The sequence below is a fragment of the Melanerpes formicivorus genome, unplaced genomic scaffold, assembly GCF_026170545.1.
Source record: "Melanerpes formicivorus ecotype bairdi unplaced genomic scaffold, bMelFor1.0.p_v2 SCAF_26, whole genome shotgun sequence".
NCBI lineage: Eukaryota > Metazoa > Chordata > Aves > Piciformes > Picidae > Melanerpes > Melanerpes formicivorus.
The window spans coordinates 928,917-947,505 of NW_027142378.1; the positions used below are offsets into that span (position 1 = coordinate 928,917).

At 58.2% G+C, this 18,589-nt stretch overlaps 1 protein-coding gene across 1 annotated transcript in view; it reads right to left on the minus strand.

The window, feature by feature from the left end:
* EYS (eyes shut homolog) overlaps positions 1-18,589 on the minus strand; it is a 162,670-nt gene that overhangs the window by 42,864 nt on the left and 101,217 nt on the right. The window contains 11 exon segments of the mRNA XM_068153724.1: positions 580-704; positions 2,789-2,913; positions 6,238-6,434; positions 7,743-7,821; positions 9,129-9,300; positions 12,032-12,177; positions 13,332-13,439; positions 14,701-14,797; positions 15,989-16,248; positions 18,184-18,305; positions 18,396-18,517. Of these exon segments, the coding sequence (XP_068009825.1) occupies positions 580-704; positions 2,789-2,913; positions 6,238-6,434; positions 7,743-7,821; positions 9,129-9,300; positions 12,032-12,177; positions 13,332-13,439; positions 14,701-14,797; positions 15,989-16,248; positions 18,184-18,305; positions 18,396-18,517 (1,553 nt within the window).

Consider the following 18,589-nt stretch of genomic DNA (forward strand, 5'->3'; position numbering starts at 1 on the left):
TCTCTCTGCAGCCTTCCTGCAGGATCCCTTCAGGTGCTGGCAGGCAGCTCTGAGGTCCCCCTGGAGCCTTCTCTTCTCCAGGATGAGCACCCCCAGCTATTCTATTCTATTCTATTCTATTCTATTCTAGTCTAGTCTATTCTATTCTATTCTATTCTATTCTATTCTATTCTATTCTATTCTATCCTATCCCAATGATGCTAATTGGTATGTGAAAGGAAGCATCAATTGGCATTGGAAGGCAATGATTAGTGTAATGACACCAGCATAGGCTGACAGGTGCCAGAGTCACCCTGGCCACTTCGTGGAAGTGAGGTAAATACTTGTTGGGAGCTCCTGGTAATGAACCAAATGTGATGGAATGGCCATGGGAGGAGGGCTGGACTCAGGGATCCTAAAGTCTCTTCCAGCTGAAATGACTCCATGAAGGGCAGCAAAGAACTGCTAATTAAAAGGTGGTGATTCTCAGCCAGGCCCAGGTGAGGTGGGGGAGGAGGGCACCAAGGGAAGGGTAATCCCCTGTCAGCAATGGATGTGCAGCTTCTCTGGCAGGAGGAAAGGAGGAGGGCAGCGTCTCACCACGAATCCTGGCTTGCAGAAGCAGGAGTAGCCAAAGGTGGGCTCCTGCTGAACGCAGATGCCGTGGATGCAAGGGCTGGAGAGGCACTCGTCAACATCCAGCTCGCAGTGCAGGCCTTCCCACCCTGGGGGGAGGGAAACCAAATCCAGACCAAAGCCAAAGCTGCAGAAAAGGCCACAGCCAAGCCAAAGCCGCAGCCAAGCCACAGTCAGAGCCGCAGCCAAGGCTACAGCCAAAGCCGCAGCCAAGCCACAGTCAGAGCCACAGCCAAGGCTACAGCCAAAGCCGCAGCCAAGCCACAGTCAGAGCCGCAGCCAAGGCTACAGCCAAAGCCGCAGCCAAGCCACGGTCAGAGCCGCAGCCAAGGCTACAGCCAAAGCCGCAGCCAAGCCACAGTCAGAGCCGCAGCCAAGGCTACAGCCAGAGCCGCAGCCAAGCCACGGTCAGAGCCGCAGCCAAGGCTACAGCCAAAGCCGCAGCCAAGCCACGGTCAGAGCCGCAGCCAAGGCCACAGCCAAAGCCGCAGCCAAGCCACGGTCAGAGCCGCAGCCAAGGCTACAGCCAAAGCCACAGCCAAGCCACAGTCAGAGCCACAGCCAAGGCTACAGCCAAAGCCACAACCAAGCCACTGTCAGAGCCACAGCCAAGGCCACAGCTGCACCAAGGCCACAGCCAGAGCCACAGCCAAGCCGTGGTCACAGCCACAGCTAAAGCAGCGCAGCCAAGGCATGGTCGCAGCTGCAGCTAAAGCTGCGGCCAAGGCTGCAGCCAAGGCATGGTCACAGCCAAGGCCACAGCCAAGCCAAAGCCACAGCCCAACCAAAGCCACAGCCAAGCCTGCAGCCGTGGCCAAGGCCGCAGCCAAGCCTGCAGCTGCAGCCAAGCCAAAGCCACAACCATGCCAAAGCCACAGTCACAGGCGTGGCCAAGGCTGCAGCTGCACCGCAGCCAAGCCTGCAGCCATGCCAAAGCCACAGCCAAGCTAGCAGCCAAGGCACAGCTGCAGCTGCAGCCAAAGCCGCAGCCAAGCTCTGGTCGCACCTGCAGCCAAGGCCACAGCCAAGCTGTGATTGCAGCTGCAGCCAAGGCTACAGCCAAGCCGCAGCCACAGCCAAGCCAAGGCCACAGCCAAGCCATGCCGCAGCTGCAAAGACAGCAACAAAATCCCCAACACCAACCAAACAGACAGACAGATAGTTTAAGAGGCAGCAGCAGTGCCAAAACCCCAACCAAACCAACCAGCAGCATGAAAGAGACAGGGACCTGTTGGAGAGGGTCCAGAGGAGGTCACAAAGATGATCAGAGGCTGTAGAACCTCTGCTATAGGAACAGGCTGGGAGATTTGGGGCTGTGCAGCCTGCAGAGGAGAAGGCTCCAGGCAGACCTTAGAGCTGCCTTCCAGTATGTGAAGAGGAGGACTGGGGAGGGGCTGTGGGGATAGGACAAGGGACAATGGTTTGGAACTGGAGCAGGGCAGGGTTAGGTTGGACATCAGGAGGAAGTTCTGCACAGTGAGGCTGGGGAGACGCTGGCACAGTGCCCAGGGAGGTGGTTGAGGCTCCATCCCTGCAGACATTCAAGCTCAGCCTTGCTGTGTCCCTGGGCAGCCTGCTCTGGGCTGGAGCTGTCCCTGCTCCCTGCTTGGGAAGTTGGACAAGACGACCTTGGAGGGTCCCTTCCAAGCCCATGCAGGCTGTGAAGCCGTGCAAATTAAATCTTCCCATTTCCAAGCAAACACAAAACCCTACAGCCAAAAGGGCCCCACCAGCAGTGCTGCTTGATCCAAATCTAAGTGCCTCTGCCCTGACCTTGGAGCCTTCACCCAATGGCTGCTGATAAGAACCAGAGAATCATCTGGGTTGGAGAAGACCTTTAAGATCAAGTCCAACCCTCAACCCAACCCCAGCATGGCCACTAACACCATGTCCCAAAGTGCCATGGCCACATGTTCTGTGCACACCACCAGGGACTGTGACCCCAGCACCCCCTGGGCAGCCTGTGCCAGGCTCTGAGAAGGCTTTCAGTAAAGAACTTTCTTCTAACCTCCAACCTAAACCTCTTCTGGCTCAACTCAAGGCCTTTTCCTCCTCTTCTATCACTAGACAGTGGGAGAAGAAGCTCCCCAGGAGGTCCTTCCAGATGTTCTTTCTCGGCAGCAGCACTGACAGCTCCCAACCCTCTCTAAGGCTCTGTGCCAGAGGGCGTTACCTGGCTGGCAGTGACAGGAGTAGCCATTGACAAGGTCTTCACAGGTGGAGCCATGCAGACAGGGAGCTGAGCTGCACTCATTCACCTCCAGCTCACACAGCTGGCCAGAAAACCCAGCAAGGCACCTGGAGGAAACAGTCCAAAGGGTTACCCTGTGCAGAAGCAGCAGCTCAGAGAGCCCTGCTGTGGAAACCAGACCTGCAGGGACATCATCTCACCTCCTCCTCTGCAATCTAAGGATTAAACTCCTCCAGGTTTCACATGGGAACCCAGAGCATTGTAAAATGAAGGTTAGAAGTGCTCTCTAAGGTCATCCAGTCCAACCAGCAACCCAACCCCACCATGGCCACTGAACTATGGCCCCATCTCCATGTGGTTCTTGAATGCCTCCAGGAACCACAGAGCTTGGAGAAGATCTCCAAGACCAAGTCCAGCCTTCTACTTGACACCCCCGTGGCCACTAAACCATCTCCTGAAGTGGCAACAGCAGAAAAGAGAGAAGAAAATAGAATCATTAAGGTTGGCAAAGCCCTCTGAGATCACCCAGGGCAACCATCAACCCAGCCCCACCATGGCCACCAAACTCTGGCCCCAGGTGCCATGGCCACAGCTTGCTGGAACCCCTCCAGGGATGGGGACTCCACCAGTGAAGCTCTGTGGTCACACTCTGTGTATATTTAATATCTTTATTGATGATCTGGAGGAGGGGATTGAGTCCATCAGCAGGAAATGTGCAGATGACAGCAAGCTGGGGGCAGGAGTTGATCTGTTAGAGGCTAGGAGAGCTCTGCAGAGGGACCTTGGCAGGCTGGACAGATGGGCAGAGGCCAAGGGCAGGAGATTGAACACATCCAAGTGCCAGGTGCTGCACATTGGCCACAACAACCCCAGGCAGTGCTACAGGCTGGGGTCAGAGTGGCTGAGAGCAGCCAGGCAGAGAGGGACCTGGGGGTGCTGGTTGAGAGTAGGCTGAACATGAGCCAGCAGTGTGCTCAGGGGGCCAAGAAGGCCAATGGCATCCTGGCCTGCATCAGGAAGAGTGTGGCCAGCAGGAGCAGGGAGGTCATTGTGCCCTGTGCTCAGCACTGGTTAGGCCACACCTTGAGTCCTGTGTCCAGTTCTGGGCCCCTCAGTTTAAGAAGGACATTGAGACTCTTGAAGGTGTCCAGAGAAGGGCAAGAAAGCTGGGGAGGGGTCTGGAGCACAGCCCTGTGAGGAGAGGCTGAGGGAGCTGGGGTTGCTTAGCCTGGAGAAGAGGAAGCTCAGGGGAGACCTTCTTGCTCTCTAAAACTGCCTGAAGGGAGGTTGTAGCCAGGTGGGGGTTGGTCTCTTCTCCCAGGCACCCAGCACCAGAAGAAGAGGACACAGTCTCAAGCTGTGCCAGGGGAGGTTCAGACTGGATGTTAGGAAGAAATTCTACACGAAGAGAGAGAGATTTGCCATTGGAATGTGCTGCCCAGGGAGGTGATGGAGTCCCCATCCCTGGAGGTGTTTAGGAAGAGCCTGGATGAGGCACTTGGTGCCATGGTTTAGCTGATTAGATGGTGTTGGGTGATAGGTTGGACTTGATGGTCTTGAAGGCCTCTTCCAACCTGATCTGGTCTGGTCTATTCTATTCTATTCTATATCCACAGGCATCCATGGCACCTGGGGCCAGGGTTTGGTGGCCATGGTGGGGTTGGGCTGGTGGTTGGGCTGGATGAGCTCAGAGGGCTTTGCCAACCCAAACCATTCCATGATTCTATATTCAAAGCCACTAAACAACTGCTGACAGCTGTGGCAGAGCAGCACAGAGAAAACCCAAGGGGTAACCTTCCCAGAAACAGCTGTTCCTGAGCTGCTGAACGCTGTGCAGAGCTCTCAGGCAGATTGATGTTGACAGCTGAGGCTGTAAATCTCCATCAGGGTCGGACATGGGGACACACAGCCTCATTTTGTCTCCATAAAAATGCAGGGGGCCTGCTGAAGGGCTCTGCTGTGCCATAAGGATGTGTCATGAAGCTGCTCTCACAGCCCCTGCTGCCTTCACCACTTGATGATGACAAACTGGTGCCTGTTGCTAGGCAGGCAGCGTGTGGCTAAGTTGAAGTAACTTCTAAATGAGGTGACTTCAGCTGAGCCCCACAGAGTGCTGCTCTGCCAGGGCAGGAGATGTTGTGTCTCGCCTCAGAAGAGTCAGGATCTCACTCACTGAGCTCCTGGGGCATGGCCCAAGAAGGGCAGCCCAGCTGGAGAAGGGCCTTGGTGTTCTGAGAGGGGCAGCTGAGGGAGCTGGGGGTGTTGAGAGTGGAGAAGAGGAGCCTGAGGGAGACCTCCTTGCTCTCTGCAGCTCCCTGAGAGGAGGCTGCAGGGAGGAGGTGATGGAGTCACAATCACTGGAGGTGTTCAGGAGGAGACTTGATAGGGTGCTTGGTGCCGTGGGTTAGTTGGTTGGGTGGTGTTGGGTGATAGGTTGGACTCAATGATCTCCAAGGTCTTTTCCCACCTGGTCTGGTCTATTCTAGTCTAGTCTAGTCTAGTGTAGTCTATTCTATTCTAGTCTACTCTATTCTACTCTATTCAGTCTAGCTGGGAATTGGGCTCTGCTCCTTAGGATCAGGTGATAGAAGGAGAAGAAATGGCCTGGAATGTCCTAGGGGAGGCTTAGGTTGGACATCAGCAGAACCTTCTGGCCTGAAAGGCTTCTCCAAGCCAGGCCCAGGCTGCCCAGGGAGGTGGCTGAATCCCCACCTCTGGAGGTGTTTCCAGGAGGCAGAACTGAGGTGCTGAGGGCCATGGGTAGAGTTCAATACTGCTTGGTCCCCATGACCTCCAAGGTCTTTTCCAACCCAAATGATTCTGTGATTATAAAAGCCCCCTGAGGAATGGTTTCTTTTGCTCAAAATGCTTGGCCAAGAGGATGAGGAGGCTTCAGAATTCCCCTCACACATTCATTAGACCAACCACCTGCAGGCCGAGCCCAAGGACTGCTTTCTCCCTAACCTGCTAATTGCTCAGGTGGTTGTTTTGGCAGCCAGGTCCTTTCCTCAGGGGGCTGCAGCACACAGGCAGGTTGCTGGGCAGCCAGCCCCACCATGAGCTCTTGCCTGAAGCCCTCAGTCAGTGGCAGCCTGCCCAGGATGGAAGTGAATGAGAGCTCCCAGCACCCCCCTCACAGAGTCATGGAGTGGTTTGGGTTGTAAGAGCCCTCCAAGAGCATCCAGCCCAACCAGCAACCCAACCCCACTCTGGCCACCAAACTGTGTCCACAGCTTTCTGGAGCACCTCCAGGGATGGGAACTCCACCACCTCCCTGGGCAGCCTCTGCCAGTCCCTGACCACTCTGGCAGTCATGAAACTGTGGCTGATGTCCAACCCAAGCCTCCCCTGGCACGACTCCAGGCCACCACAGCCCCTCACAGCTCAGTGAGTGTGAGCTGCAGCAGCTACAGGGCCATGGCCACACTGACCTGCAGTGGAAAGCTCTTCCAGGTCCATCCACACACACACCTCCATTGGAGCAGAGAGCTGTGCCCAGGGCCTCACTGCAGACATCCACATCCACCTCACAGAGCCTCCCTGTGTAGCCACTTGGACACGTGCAGAGGAAGGCGTTGAGGGCATCTTGGCAGGAGCCTCCGTTGATGCAGGGAGCAGACTCACATTCCTGAGGAGAGCAACAGCCACACTCTCACCCCCCAGCCCTGTCACACACACAGTGCCTTGCTCCAGAAGGGACCCTAAAGACCATCCACTGCCCACCCCCTACACTTCAACATCTGCAGGGCTCCAGGAGAGCTGGGGAGGAACTTTGGACAAGGGCTGGCAGTGCCTGAGTGAGGGACAATGGCTTTGAGCTGGGAGAGGAGAGATGGAGACTGGAGAGGAGGAAGAAGTTCTTGAGTGAGGGTGGAGAGACACTGGCACAGGCTGCCCAGGGAGGCTGTGGCTGCCTCCTGCCTGGAGGTGTTCAAGGCCAGGCTGGATGAGACCTTGAGCAGCCTGGGCTGGTGGAACCTTTGGATCTATGAATGACCTGTGCAGCACTAATTCTGTTACAGAACAGCTACCAGTGCAGGACTGATTCACAGAATGGGGTTGGCTTGGAAGAGACCTTCAAGACCATCCAGTTCCCACGCCCTGCCATGGGCAGGGACACCTCCCACCAGCCCAGGTTGCTCAAGGTCTCATCCAACCTGGCCTGGCACACCTTCAGGGAGGAGACACCCACAGCCTCCCTGGGCAGCCTGTGCCAGTGTCTCCCACCCTCACTCTAAGGAATTTCTTCCTCCTCTCCAGGCTCAATCTGCCCTCTCCTGGCTCAAAACCATTCTCCCTCATCCTGGCACTGCCAACCCTTGGCAAAAGTCCCTCCTCAGCTCTCCTGGAGCCCTTCAGGTACTGGAAGTTCAGTCCAGAGAAGGGCAACAAAGCTAGGGAAAGGTCTGGAGAAGAGGGCTGGGGAGGAGCAGCTGAGGGAGCTGGGGGGGTTCAGTGTGGAGAAGAGGAGGCTGAGGGAGACCTCCTTGCTCTCTGCAGCTCCCTGAGAGGAGGCTACAGGGAGCTGGGGGTTGGGCTCTGCTCCCCAGTCTCAGGTGATGGAAGGAGAGGGAATGGCCTCAAGTTATACCAGGGGAGGTTTAAGTTAGACATTAGGAAAAGTTGCTGTGCTGCAAGAGTGGTCAGGGACTGGCAGAGGCTGCCCAGGGAGGTGGTGGAGTCCCCATCCCTGGAGGGGTTCCAGCAAGCTGTGGCCATGGTGGGGCTGGGTTGGTGGCTGGACCTGGTGATCTCAGAGGGCTCCTCCAACCACAACAGTTCCATGACTCTATGAAATCAGAGCCTGTCAGGATGGGTTTGAACCACCTGAAGCCCTGCCATGGATTTCCTCTTAAAAGAAGTTGCCTGATTGAAGATGAGCTGCAAGCAGCACATGACCCCTGCCCTTAGAGTGAAAATTCAAGTCATGACCTACATTGATGTTGGTCTCACATCTGGAGCTGGTCCATCCTGGGTCACAGGAGCAGAGATAGCCATCAACCAGATCTGTACAGCTGCAAGGCACAAGATGAAGCCATCTCATTCCAGAGTCAGCACCAGCAGCACCATTCCATGCAGCTCCAAAGGGACCCCAAGGGCACCTCCTCAAATCCAGGGCACTGCTAAGCAGTCTCTTAAAGGGGTTCAGAAGTATGCTTGAGGGGAGAGCTCCCTGCTCCCTGCAACTCCCTAAGGAGGCTGCAGTCAGCTGGGGGTTGGGCTCTGCTCTCTAGTAGGAGGTGAGAGGACTAGAAGGGATGGCCTGGAATGTGCCAGGGGAAGCTTAGGTTGGAGAGGAGGAAACATTTCTTTGCTGCAAGAGTAGTCAGGGACTGGCAGAGGCTGCCCAGGGAGGTGGTGGAGTCCCCATCCCTGGAGGTGTTCCAGAACCTTGTGCCTGTGGCACCTGGGGCTGTGGTTTGGTGGCCCTGGTGGGGTTGGGCTGCTGGTTAGACTCAGTTTTAGAGGTCTAATTCCCAGCCCAAACAATTGTATGGTTCTGTGTTATGGGTGCTGAGGAGCTTCACCTGGATACAGAGTGCCACATTAAAAGCCATCTTCTGTTGGCATCAAGCAGCTGAAGCTGAGGTTTTGATTGCATTAACCTTTAATTAAGTCACATGGACTGCTTCATGCTAATGAGCCACACTGAATGGGAAGCTGAGATCATGGAGCATGAGCTGGAGCAGGGTACACCTCCCACCTCTGAGTGCACCTGGAGCATGCCCCTGTGGAATAGCATCATCCACAGTGTGTTTGTCAACCTCCCCATGGCATTGAATGGTCACTGTCAGCAGGCACAGCATCACAGAATCCCAGAGTGCTCCAGGCTGGAAGGGAGCTCAGAGCTCATCCCCTCCACCCTCCCCACCATGCCCAGGGACACCTCTCAGCTAGGCTCAGCTGCTCAGGGCCTCATCCAGCCTGGCCTTCAACACCCCCAGGCAGGAGGCAGCCACAGCCTCCCTGGGCAGCCTGTGCCAGAGTCTCAGCACCCTGGCACTGAACAACTTCTTCCTCAGCTCCAGCCTGACCCTGCTCTGCCTCAGCTCCAAACCATTCCCCCTTGTCCCGTCTCCAGACCCCCTCAGGAGAAGTCTCTCTGCAGCCTTCCTGCAGGATCCCTTCAGGTCCTGGCAGGCAGCTCTGAGGTCCCCCTGGAGCCTTCTCCTCTGCAGGCTGAGCACCCCCAGCTCCCTCACCCTGGCCTCACAGCAGAGCTGCTCCAGCCCTGGGATCATCCTTGTGGCCTCCTCTGGCCTCACTCCAGCAGCTCTGTGTCCTTGGTTGGAGGCAGTAAGAGTTAAAGAGCAGCAGTCACCTTCCATGGAGACAAGGGTCTGGCCAGCAGTCGTTGATGTCTGTCTCACAGTGTGCCCCACCAAAGCCTCTCCTGCAGTGGCACTGGTAGGCACCAATGGCATCGATGCAGCTCCCACCGTTGAGGCAAGGGCCTGACAGGCACTCATCTATGTTAGCTTCACACCTGGCTCCTGTGTGGAAGGCAAACCAGAGCAGCAAGGGACTGACACAAGCTGCACACAGCTCATTCCCTGCAGTCATTGATTCAGTTAGGAGAGGGTAGGGTAGGAGTGGAGTGGAGTGGAGTAGGATAGGATAGGAGTGGAGTGGAGTAGGATAGGAGTGGATAGGATAGGCATGGCATGGCATAGAATAGAATAGGATAGGAGTGGAGTGGAGTAGGATAGGATAGGAGTGGAGTGGAGTGGAAAGGAGTGGAGTAGGATAGGGTAGGATAAGGTAGGATAGAATAGGATAGGATAGGAGTGGAGTAGGATAGGGTAGGATAGGATAGGATAAGGTAGGATAGAATAGGATAGGATAGGAGTGGAGTAGGATAGGGTAGGATAGAATAGGATAGGATGGGATAAGGTAGGATAGGGTAGAGTAAGGTAAATTAACCAGGTTGGAAAAGATCTTTGAGATCATCAAGTCCAACCTATCACCCAGCACCATCTGATCAACTAAACCATGGCACCAAGTGCCTCAGCCAGGCTCTTCCTGAACACCTCCAGGGATGGGGACTCCACCACCTCCCTGGGCAGCACATTCTCGAGGGCTGGAGCTGCTCTGCTATGAGGACAGGCTGAAGGAGTTGGGGCTGTTCAGTCTGGAGAAGAGAAGGCTCCAAGGGGACCTAATTGTGGCCTTCCAGGATCTGAAGGGAGCTACAAGAAAGCTGGGGAGGGACTTTTGAGGGTGTCAGGGAGTGATAGGTCTGGGGGGGATGGAACAAAACTAGAAGTGGGTAGATTCAGATTGGCTGTTAGGAAGAAGCTGCTCCCCATGAGGGTGGTGAGACACTGGCACAGGTTGCCCAGGGAGGGGGTGGAAGCCTCATCCCTGGAGGTTTTAAGGGACTGTTCAGAAGGGTGGTGAGACCCTGAAACAGGCTGCTCAGACAGGCTGCAGATGTCCCCTCCCTGGAGGTATTCAAGGCCAGGCTGGATGTGGCTGTGAGCAACCTGCTGTAGTGTGAGGTGTCCCTGCCCATGACAGGGTGGTTGGAACTGGCTGAGCCTTGAGGTCCCTTCCAACCCTGACAGTTCTGGGGTGATTCTTCCCCATTTCAATTTCACCACTCTAGATCAACAATCTGTGTGGAAAAGAAGGGAGAAGTGCAGAGCTCTGCTGGGCACTGAGGGCAGCAGGGAAAATCTGCTCTGGCATCTCTCTGAAATAATACAAATGCAGCTCAGGGCAGGAAAAACCTCAGCTCAGATTGAGGTCCTTATCAGCCCCTGAGCTGCCTGCCTGCAGCACACACTGACACTGTGACTGCTGTGATCACAGCTTTCCATCTGCCTCTCTCTCCCCCCATGCTTTATGCAGGCTGTAAGAGGCTGAATCACCACTCAGTGAGGTTTTACAGTGCAGGGAGAGAGGAGCTGGGGTTTAGAGCTACACAAATGATCAGCTGGTCATTGGCTCCAAGAGCTGCACAAGCTCAGGTCCCTCCCAACCCCACCCTTTCTGCCATGCTGTTTCAAAAGGGGTAATACCAAACCTGCTCACAGGGCAGCTCAAATGTCCCATCAGGAGTGAGCTCAGCACCCTTCATGGAGGGTCTGAGACATACCTGGGGGCAGAGTGGCTGAGAGCAGCCAGGCAGAGAGGGACCTGGGGGTACTGGTTGAGAGTAGGCTGAACATGAGCCTGCAGTGTGCCCAGGTGGCCAAGAAGGCCAATAGCATCCTGGCCTGCATCAGGAAGAGTGTGGCCAGCAGGAGCAGGGAGGTCATTGTGCCCTGTGCTCAGCACTGCTCAGGCCACACCTTGAGTCCTGTGTCCAGTTCTGGGCCCCTCAGGTTAGGCAAGATGTTGAGTTGCTGGAAGGTGTCCAGAGAAGGGCAAGAAAGCTGGGGAGGGGTCTGGAGCACAGCCCTGTGAGGAGAGGCTGAGGGAGCTGGGGTTGCTTAGCCTGGAGAAGAGGAGGCTCAGAGGAGACCTTCTTGCTGTCTGCAACTCCCTGAAGGGAGGTTGTAGCCAGGTGGGGGTTGGTCTCTTCTCCCAGGCACCCAGCACCAGAACAAGAGGGCACAGTCTCAAGCTGTGCCAGGGGAGGTTTAGGCTGGAGGTGAGGAGGAAGTTCTTCCCAGAGAGAGTTACTGGCCATTGGAATGTGCTGTCCAGGGAGGTGGTGGAGTCCCCATCCCCGGAGGTGTTTAGGAAGAGCCTGGCTGAGGCACTTGGTGCCATGGTTTAGTTGATTAGATGGTGTTGGGTGATAGGTTGGACTTGATGATCTCTGAGGTCTTTTCCAGCCTGGTTAACCCTATTCTATTCTAAAACCTGGTCCAGCCCTCTAGCTAACCCTGATTACAGCAAGAAGTTGGACTAAAGACCTCATAAAATCCCTCCCAACCCAAAATACTCTGATTTAAGAATGGAATCTGCCCTGGTAGCTTGCTCTGGGAGGTTGGTAAATGGCAACATGCATCAAGAGCATGTGGGTGGGTAGAAGCAGATGGCAGTGCCACTCTCAACTAGATATGGCTGCTCAGGGCCTCATCCAGCCTGGCAGGAGGCAGCCACAGCCTCCCTGGGCAGCCTGTGCCAGAGTCTCAGCACCCTGGCACTGAACAACTTCTTCCTCAGCTCCAGTCTGACCCTGTTCTCTCTCAGCTCCCAATCCTTGCCTCTTGCCCTGTGGCTGGTCCATGTGAACGCTGTGGGAGAGCCTTGTGCAGCATGGCAGCATACCTGTGAACCCAGGGGGGCACAGACACCCATAGCCCCCCAGCCTGTTGATGCAGCTGCCTCCATGCAGGCAGGGCAGAGCCTCACACTCGTTGACATCCATCTCACAGAGGGTCCCATAGTAGCCAGGTGCACAGCTGCAGAGGAACCTGCAGGGGAGGCACAGTCAGGGGAGGCAGCAGGAGGGCACAGCAGGATCTGTTCCAGCATCTGCAGGCCTGTGCAGGTGCTGCTGGCAGGCTGGAGCCACTGAGCAGCACCCAGCACCTTCTCACCACGAGGAAGACTGGGTGCAAGGAGGATGTTGAGGAGAAGGAGGGGGTCCAGAGAAGGGCAACAGAGCTGGGGAAGGGACTGGAGAAGAGGGCTGGGCAGGAGCAGCTGAGGGTGTTCAGTGTGGAGGAGAGGAGGATTTCTTCTCATGAAAGCCTTTGCCATGAGGACTCTGAGGATTTGTACAGGCAGCAAACTGTGGGAGCTCAGGCTCTGAGCTCTGTTCCTGCTGGCTTTCCATGGGCTGTGTGGGTGTCAGTGTCTCTCTGCTTCCAGCTGCAGGAGAGGGCAGACAGCACTGATAAAACACTCAGGTGGTACACTGAGGGGGCTGGAGTGGGTCCAGAGAAGGGCAACAGAGCTGGGGAAGGGTCTGGAGAGCAGGGCTGGGGAGGAGCAGCTGAGGGAGCTGGGGGTGTTGAGTGTGGAGAAGAGGAGGCTGAGGGAGACCTCATTGCTCTCTGCAGCTCCCTGAGAGGAGGCTGCAGGGAGCTGGGGGCTGGGCTCTGCTCCATGCTAACAAGTGAGAGGATGAAAAGAATGGCCTCAAGTTGCCCCAGGGCAGGTTTGTGCTGGACATCAGCAGAACCTTCTTGCCTGAGAGGCTTCTCCAAGCCAGGCCCAGGCTGCCCAGAGAGGAGGCTGAGTGCCCATCCCTGGAGGTGTTCCAGAGGCAGAGCTGTGGAGCTGAGGGCCATGGGTGAGCCCCAGCCTGGGCAGAGCCAGAGCAGGGCTGGGCTGGCTGAGCTGAAAGGGCTTGGCTAACAAAAACAGTTCCATGAGTCTCATTCCAAATCAAGGGTAAACAAAAGCCAGGACAGGGCAGATGAAGCTGTGCTGAAGAACATTTTCCTTCTGTTGTCCTCTTGGGTCACACCAGAGGCAAACCTGTGAGTCAGTGGCACCTGCTGGTTTGTTTTACCACAGGATTCCTGTCACACCCTGAGGCTGCCACCCACCCCTCAAGGCAACAAGAACAACATGCAGGCAAGGACAGCAGGGAACTCCTGTCCCTGGGGGAGGAACCAACCTGTTTCTGAGATCCAGGCAGGTGCCATTGTTCCTGCAGGGTCTGGACAAGCATTCATTGATCTCCACCTCACACAGAGTGCCAGTGAAGCCATGCTGGCAGCTGCACCTGGCACGGAGAGGATGGCAGAGGTGTTCTTGCGTTACTTTTATCAAGAGACACAGTGTGGTCAGCAGGAGCAGGGAGGTCATTGTGCCCTGTGCTCAGCACTGCTGAGGCCACACCTTGAGTCCTGTGTCCAGTTCTGGGCCCCTCAGGTTAGGCAAGATGTTGAGTTGCTGGAAGGTGTCCAGAGAAGGGCAAGAAAGCTGGGGAGGGGTCTGGAGCACAGCCCTGTGAGGAGAGGCTGAGGGAGCTGGGGTTGCTTAGCCTGGAGAAGAGGAGGCTCAGGGGAGACCATCTTGCTGTCTGCAACTCCCTGCAGGGAGGTTTTAGCCAGGTGGGGGTTGGTCTCTTCTCCCAGGCAAGCAGCACCAGAAGAAGAGGACACAGTCTCAAGCTGTGCCAGGGGAGGTTTAGGCTGGAGGGGAAGAGAAAGTTCTTCCCAGAGAGAGTTGTTAGCCATTGGAATGGCTAACACCCAGGGAGGTGGTGGAGTCCTTGCCCCTGGAGGTGCTCAGGAGGGGATTGGATGTGGCACTTGGTGCCATGGTCTAGTAGTCCTGAGGTGTTGAGTGATAGGTTGGACTTAGAATCATAGAATGGACTGGGTTGGAAGGGACCTCAGAGGATCATCTAGTCCAACCCCTTCTGCAGTAAGCAGGGGCATCCTTGATGATCTCTGAGGTCTTTTCCAACCTTATTGATTCTATGAGTCTAAGAGACTAAGGGAAATGGGGGAGCTTGAGGGGGGTGAATTCAGTGCAGGACCTCACCCTTGCCCCTGTTGAGCTCCATGAGGTTCCTCTGCCCAGCTCTGCAGCCTGCCCAGGTGTCCCCTCAGCACAGCCTGATGTGGTGCCAGCCACTGCTCCCACCCCTGTACCACCAGCAAACTGCTTGAGGGGACACCCTGCCCCTTCATCCAGCTTGGTGATGAAGATGTTGAGCAAGGCTGGACCCAGCCTGGCTGCTGAGGGATACCACAAGCTGCAGGCCTCCAGCTGGAGCTTGCCCCACTGAGCACAGCCCTCTGGGATCCCTCCTTCAGCCCCTTCCCAGCCCACCTCACTCAGTGGGGTGGTGCAGGGGCTCCTTTCTGAAGGAACAGCTCTGCCAAACTGGTCCCCTACAGCCTGAGTTTTCTTGTCCATTCCATCAGTGTTGGGGAAAAAAAGGGCAGATTGGGTCCCTGAAGGACAGCAAACAGCTAGATGAGAGCCACCCTTGCATGGGACTGAACATCTGCTGCTCCAACAGTGGTAATTACCTGAAATGGTTGACCCCATCCACACAGAGGCCTTCATTCTGGCATGGGTGGGAGATGCACTCATCACTGTTGACTTCACAGTGAGTCCCCTCAAACCCTGAAACAAGGGTACAGCAGCTGTGAGTGAAGGACCTCTACCACACAGACCCCACCTCACCCCAGCCTGCCTTCAGGGAGTTGGAGAGAGCAAGGTCTACCCTCAGCCTCCTCTTCTCCAGACTAAACAACCTCCTGCCCTGCTGAGGCCACATCTGGAATATTGCATCCAGTTCTGGGCCCCTCAGCTCAAGAAGGAGCTCAGGGAACTGCTGGAGAGAGTCCAGAGCAGAGCCACAGAGCTGCTGCAGGCAGTGGAACATCTGCCTGTGAGGCCAGGCTGAGGGAGCTTGGAGCTGAGGAGCCTGAGGGCTGCCCTCATTGCTAGGGATCAAGATGTGCAGGGCTGGAGCCAGGCTCTGCTCAGGGATGGCCAAGCACAGCACAAGGGGCACTGGGGGCAAGCTGGAGCAGAGGAGGTGCCAGGGGAACAGAAGGGAAAACTTCATCCCTCTGAGGGTGCTGAAGGCCTGGAGCAGGCTGCCCAGAGGTTGTGGAGTCTCCTCTGGAGCCTTTCCAAACCCTCCTGGATGTATTCTGGGTGCCCTGCCCTGGGTGCCCTGCTCTGGCAGGGGGTTTGGCCTGGATGACCTCCAGAGGTCCCTTCCAACCCCTACCAGTCTGTGAACCCCAGCTCCCTCAGCTGCTCCTCCTTAAACCTGTTCTCCAGACCCTTCCCCAGCTCTCTTCTCTGGACCTGCTCCAGGCCTCAATGTCCTTCTGGGAGTGAGGAGCCCAAACCTGAAGCCAGCACTCAAGCTGTGGCCTCCCCAGTGCCCAGTCCAGGGGCACCATCCCTGCCCTGCTCCTGCTGCCCACACCACTGCTGCTCCAGGGGCACCATCCCTGCCCTGCTCCTGCTGCCCACACCACTGCTGCTCCAGGGGCACAGCCCCTGCCCTGCTCCTGCTGCCCACACCACTGCTGCTCCAGGGGCACCATCCCTGCCCTGCTCCTGCTGCCCACACCACTGCTGCTCCAGGGGCACAATCCCTGCCCTGCTCCTGCTGCCCACACCACTGCTGCTCCAGGGGCACAATCCCTGCCCTGCTCCTGCTGCCCACACCACTGCTGCTCCAGGGGCACCATCCCTGCCCTGTTCCTGCTGCCCACACCACTGCTGCTCCAGGGGCACCATCCCTGCCCTGTCCCTGCTTTGCCAGGCTGTGCTGTGCTGCTGCAGGGCTCTCACCTGCTCTGCAGATGCACATGGGGCTGCCATCAGCCTGTGCCAGGCAGGTGGAGTTGTTCCTGCAGGGGTTGTGGGGCAGCTGGCAGGGGCTGAAGCGCAGCTGGCAGAGGGCTCCAGTGTAGAAGGGGGGACAGAGGCACACAAACTGCCCCTGCCTGGCAGACTCGTGGCAGGTGGCTCCATTCAGGCACGGCTCAGAGTCACACTCGTTGACATCCTCACTGCAGTCAGGTCCTGCCCAGCCTGGGGCACAGGAGCAGCTGCAAGGCAAAACAAACCAGGGCTAAGGTGGTGGTGGTGGGGGGAAAGGCCTGGTGCTGACTTCTGAGTCTAGGAACATCTTCAATGAGATGGGATAAGGGTGAGCTGGAGAGAGCTTCACAGCACCACAGAGTGCTGGGGGCTGGAAGGGACCTCTGGAGATCATCAGGCCCAAGGAGACGGTGGAGTCATCATCACTGGGGGTGTTTAAGAGGAGACTGGATGAGGCACTTGGTGTCATGGTTTAGTTGATGAGATGGTGTTGGGTGATAGGTTGGACTTGGTGATCTCTAAGGTCTCTTCCAACCTGGTTAATTCTATTCTATTCTATCCTATCCTATTCTAAGCCCAGTTCCCCTGCTGAGGCAGAGTCATCTGGAGAAGGTCACACAGGGACACAGCCAACATGTTTGGAATGCCTCTAGAGAGGCCTCGAGCACCCAAGTCCAGCTGAGAGGCCTCATCCAGCCTGGCTTTGAGCACCCCCAGGCAGGAGGCAGCCACAGCCTCCCTGGGCAGCCTGTGCCAGAGTCTCAGCACCCTGGCACTGAACAACTTCGTCCTCAGCTCCAGCCTGACCCTGCTCTGCCTCAGCTCCAAACCATTCCCCCTTGGCCTGTCCCAGACCTCCTCAGGAGAAGTCTCTCTGCAGCCTTCCTGCAGGATCCCTTCAGGTCCTGGCAGGCAGCTCTGAGGTCCCCCTGGAGCCTTCTCCTCTGCAGGCTGAGCAGCCCCAGCTCCCTCAGCCTGTGCTCACAGCAGAGCTGCTCCAGCCCCACCAAGCATCCTCTTGGCTTTCCTCTGCAGCTCCATCAGGTACCTGGGCTGGGGGCGGCAGCACAGTTGGGCAGGGCTGAGGGTGTCGGCAGAGCTGGGCAGGGCTGGGGGCGGTGGCACAGCCGGGCAGGGCTGGGGGCGGCGGTGGCACAGCCGGGCAGGGCTGGGGGCGGCGGTGGCACAGCCGGGCAGGTCTGGGGGCGGCAGTGGCACAGCCGGGCAGGACTGGGGGCAGCGGTGGCACAGCCGGGCAGGTCTGGGGGCGGCGGTGGCACAGCCGGGCAGGTCTGGGGGCGGCGGCAGAAGTTGGGCAGGGCTGGGGGCGGTGGCACAGCCGGGCAGGACTGGGGGCGGCGGCAGAAGTTGGGCAGGGCTGGGGGCGGCGGTGGCACAGCCGGGCAGGGCTGGGGGCGGCGGCAGAAGTTGGGCAGGGCTGGGGGCGGTGGCACAGCCGGGCAGGACTGGGGGCGGCGGCAGAAGTTGGGCAGGGCTGGGGGCGGCGGTGGCACAGCCGGGCAGGGCTGGGGGCGGCGGCAGAAGTTGGGCAGGGCTGGGGGCGGTGGCACAGCCGGGCAGGACTGGGGGCGGCGGCAGAAGTTGGGCAGGGCTGGGGGCGGCGGTGGCACAGCCGGGCAGGGCTGGGGGCGGTGGGAGGCGGTGGCACAGCCGGGCAGGGCTGGGGGCGGCGGCAGAAGTTGGGCAGGGCTGGGGGCGGCGGTGGCACAGCCGGGCAGGGCTGGGGGCGGCGGCAGAAGTTGGGCAGGGCTGGGGGCGGCGGTGGCACAGCCGGGCAGGGCTGGGGGTAGCAGCAGGGGCTGGGGGCAGCAGCAGGGGCTGGGCAGGGCTGGGGGCGGCGGCGGCACAGCCGGGCAGGGCTGGGGGCAGCAGCAGGGGCTGGGGGCAGCAGCAGGGGCTGGGGGCAGCAGCAGGGGCTGGGGGCAGCAGCAGGGGCTGGGCAGGGCTGGAGGCGGCGGTGGCACAGCCGGGCAGGGCTGGGGGCGGTGGGAGGCGGTGGCACAGCCGGGCAGGGCTGGGGGCAGCAGTGGCACAGCCGGGCAGGGCTGGGGGCAGCAGCAGGGGCTGGGGGCAGCAGCAGGGGCTGGGCAGGGCTGGGGGCGGCGGTGGCACAGCCGGGCAGGGCTGGGGGCGGCACTCACCGGTAGGTGCTGCCCAGGGCCGTGCAGCTGCCGTTGTTCCTGCAGGGCTCGGAGCGGCAGCGGTCGGCTTCCTGCTCGCAGAACCTCCCCTCCCAGCCCGGGGGGCACAGGCAGCGGTAGCTCTGCAGGGAGTGAGGGCAACAGCACCGGGTCAGCTGGGTCCTCTCCTCGCTCTGCCCACGCAGGGAGTGTGCTGAGCCTCCTCTGCTCACCAGGTGGAGGTCGACACAGGTGGCCTGGTGCTGGCAGGCGTTGCCGATGCAGTCGTCGATGTCCTGCTCGCAGGTCGGACCCGCGTAGCCTGGGTTGCACAGGCAGTAGAAGCCGTCCACAACTGCCACAGAAACAACAGTTCAGGGGGTGAGGATAACACGAAGGTACAGAGCTGTCAGGGCTCCACCTGCAA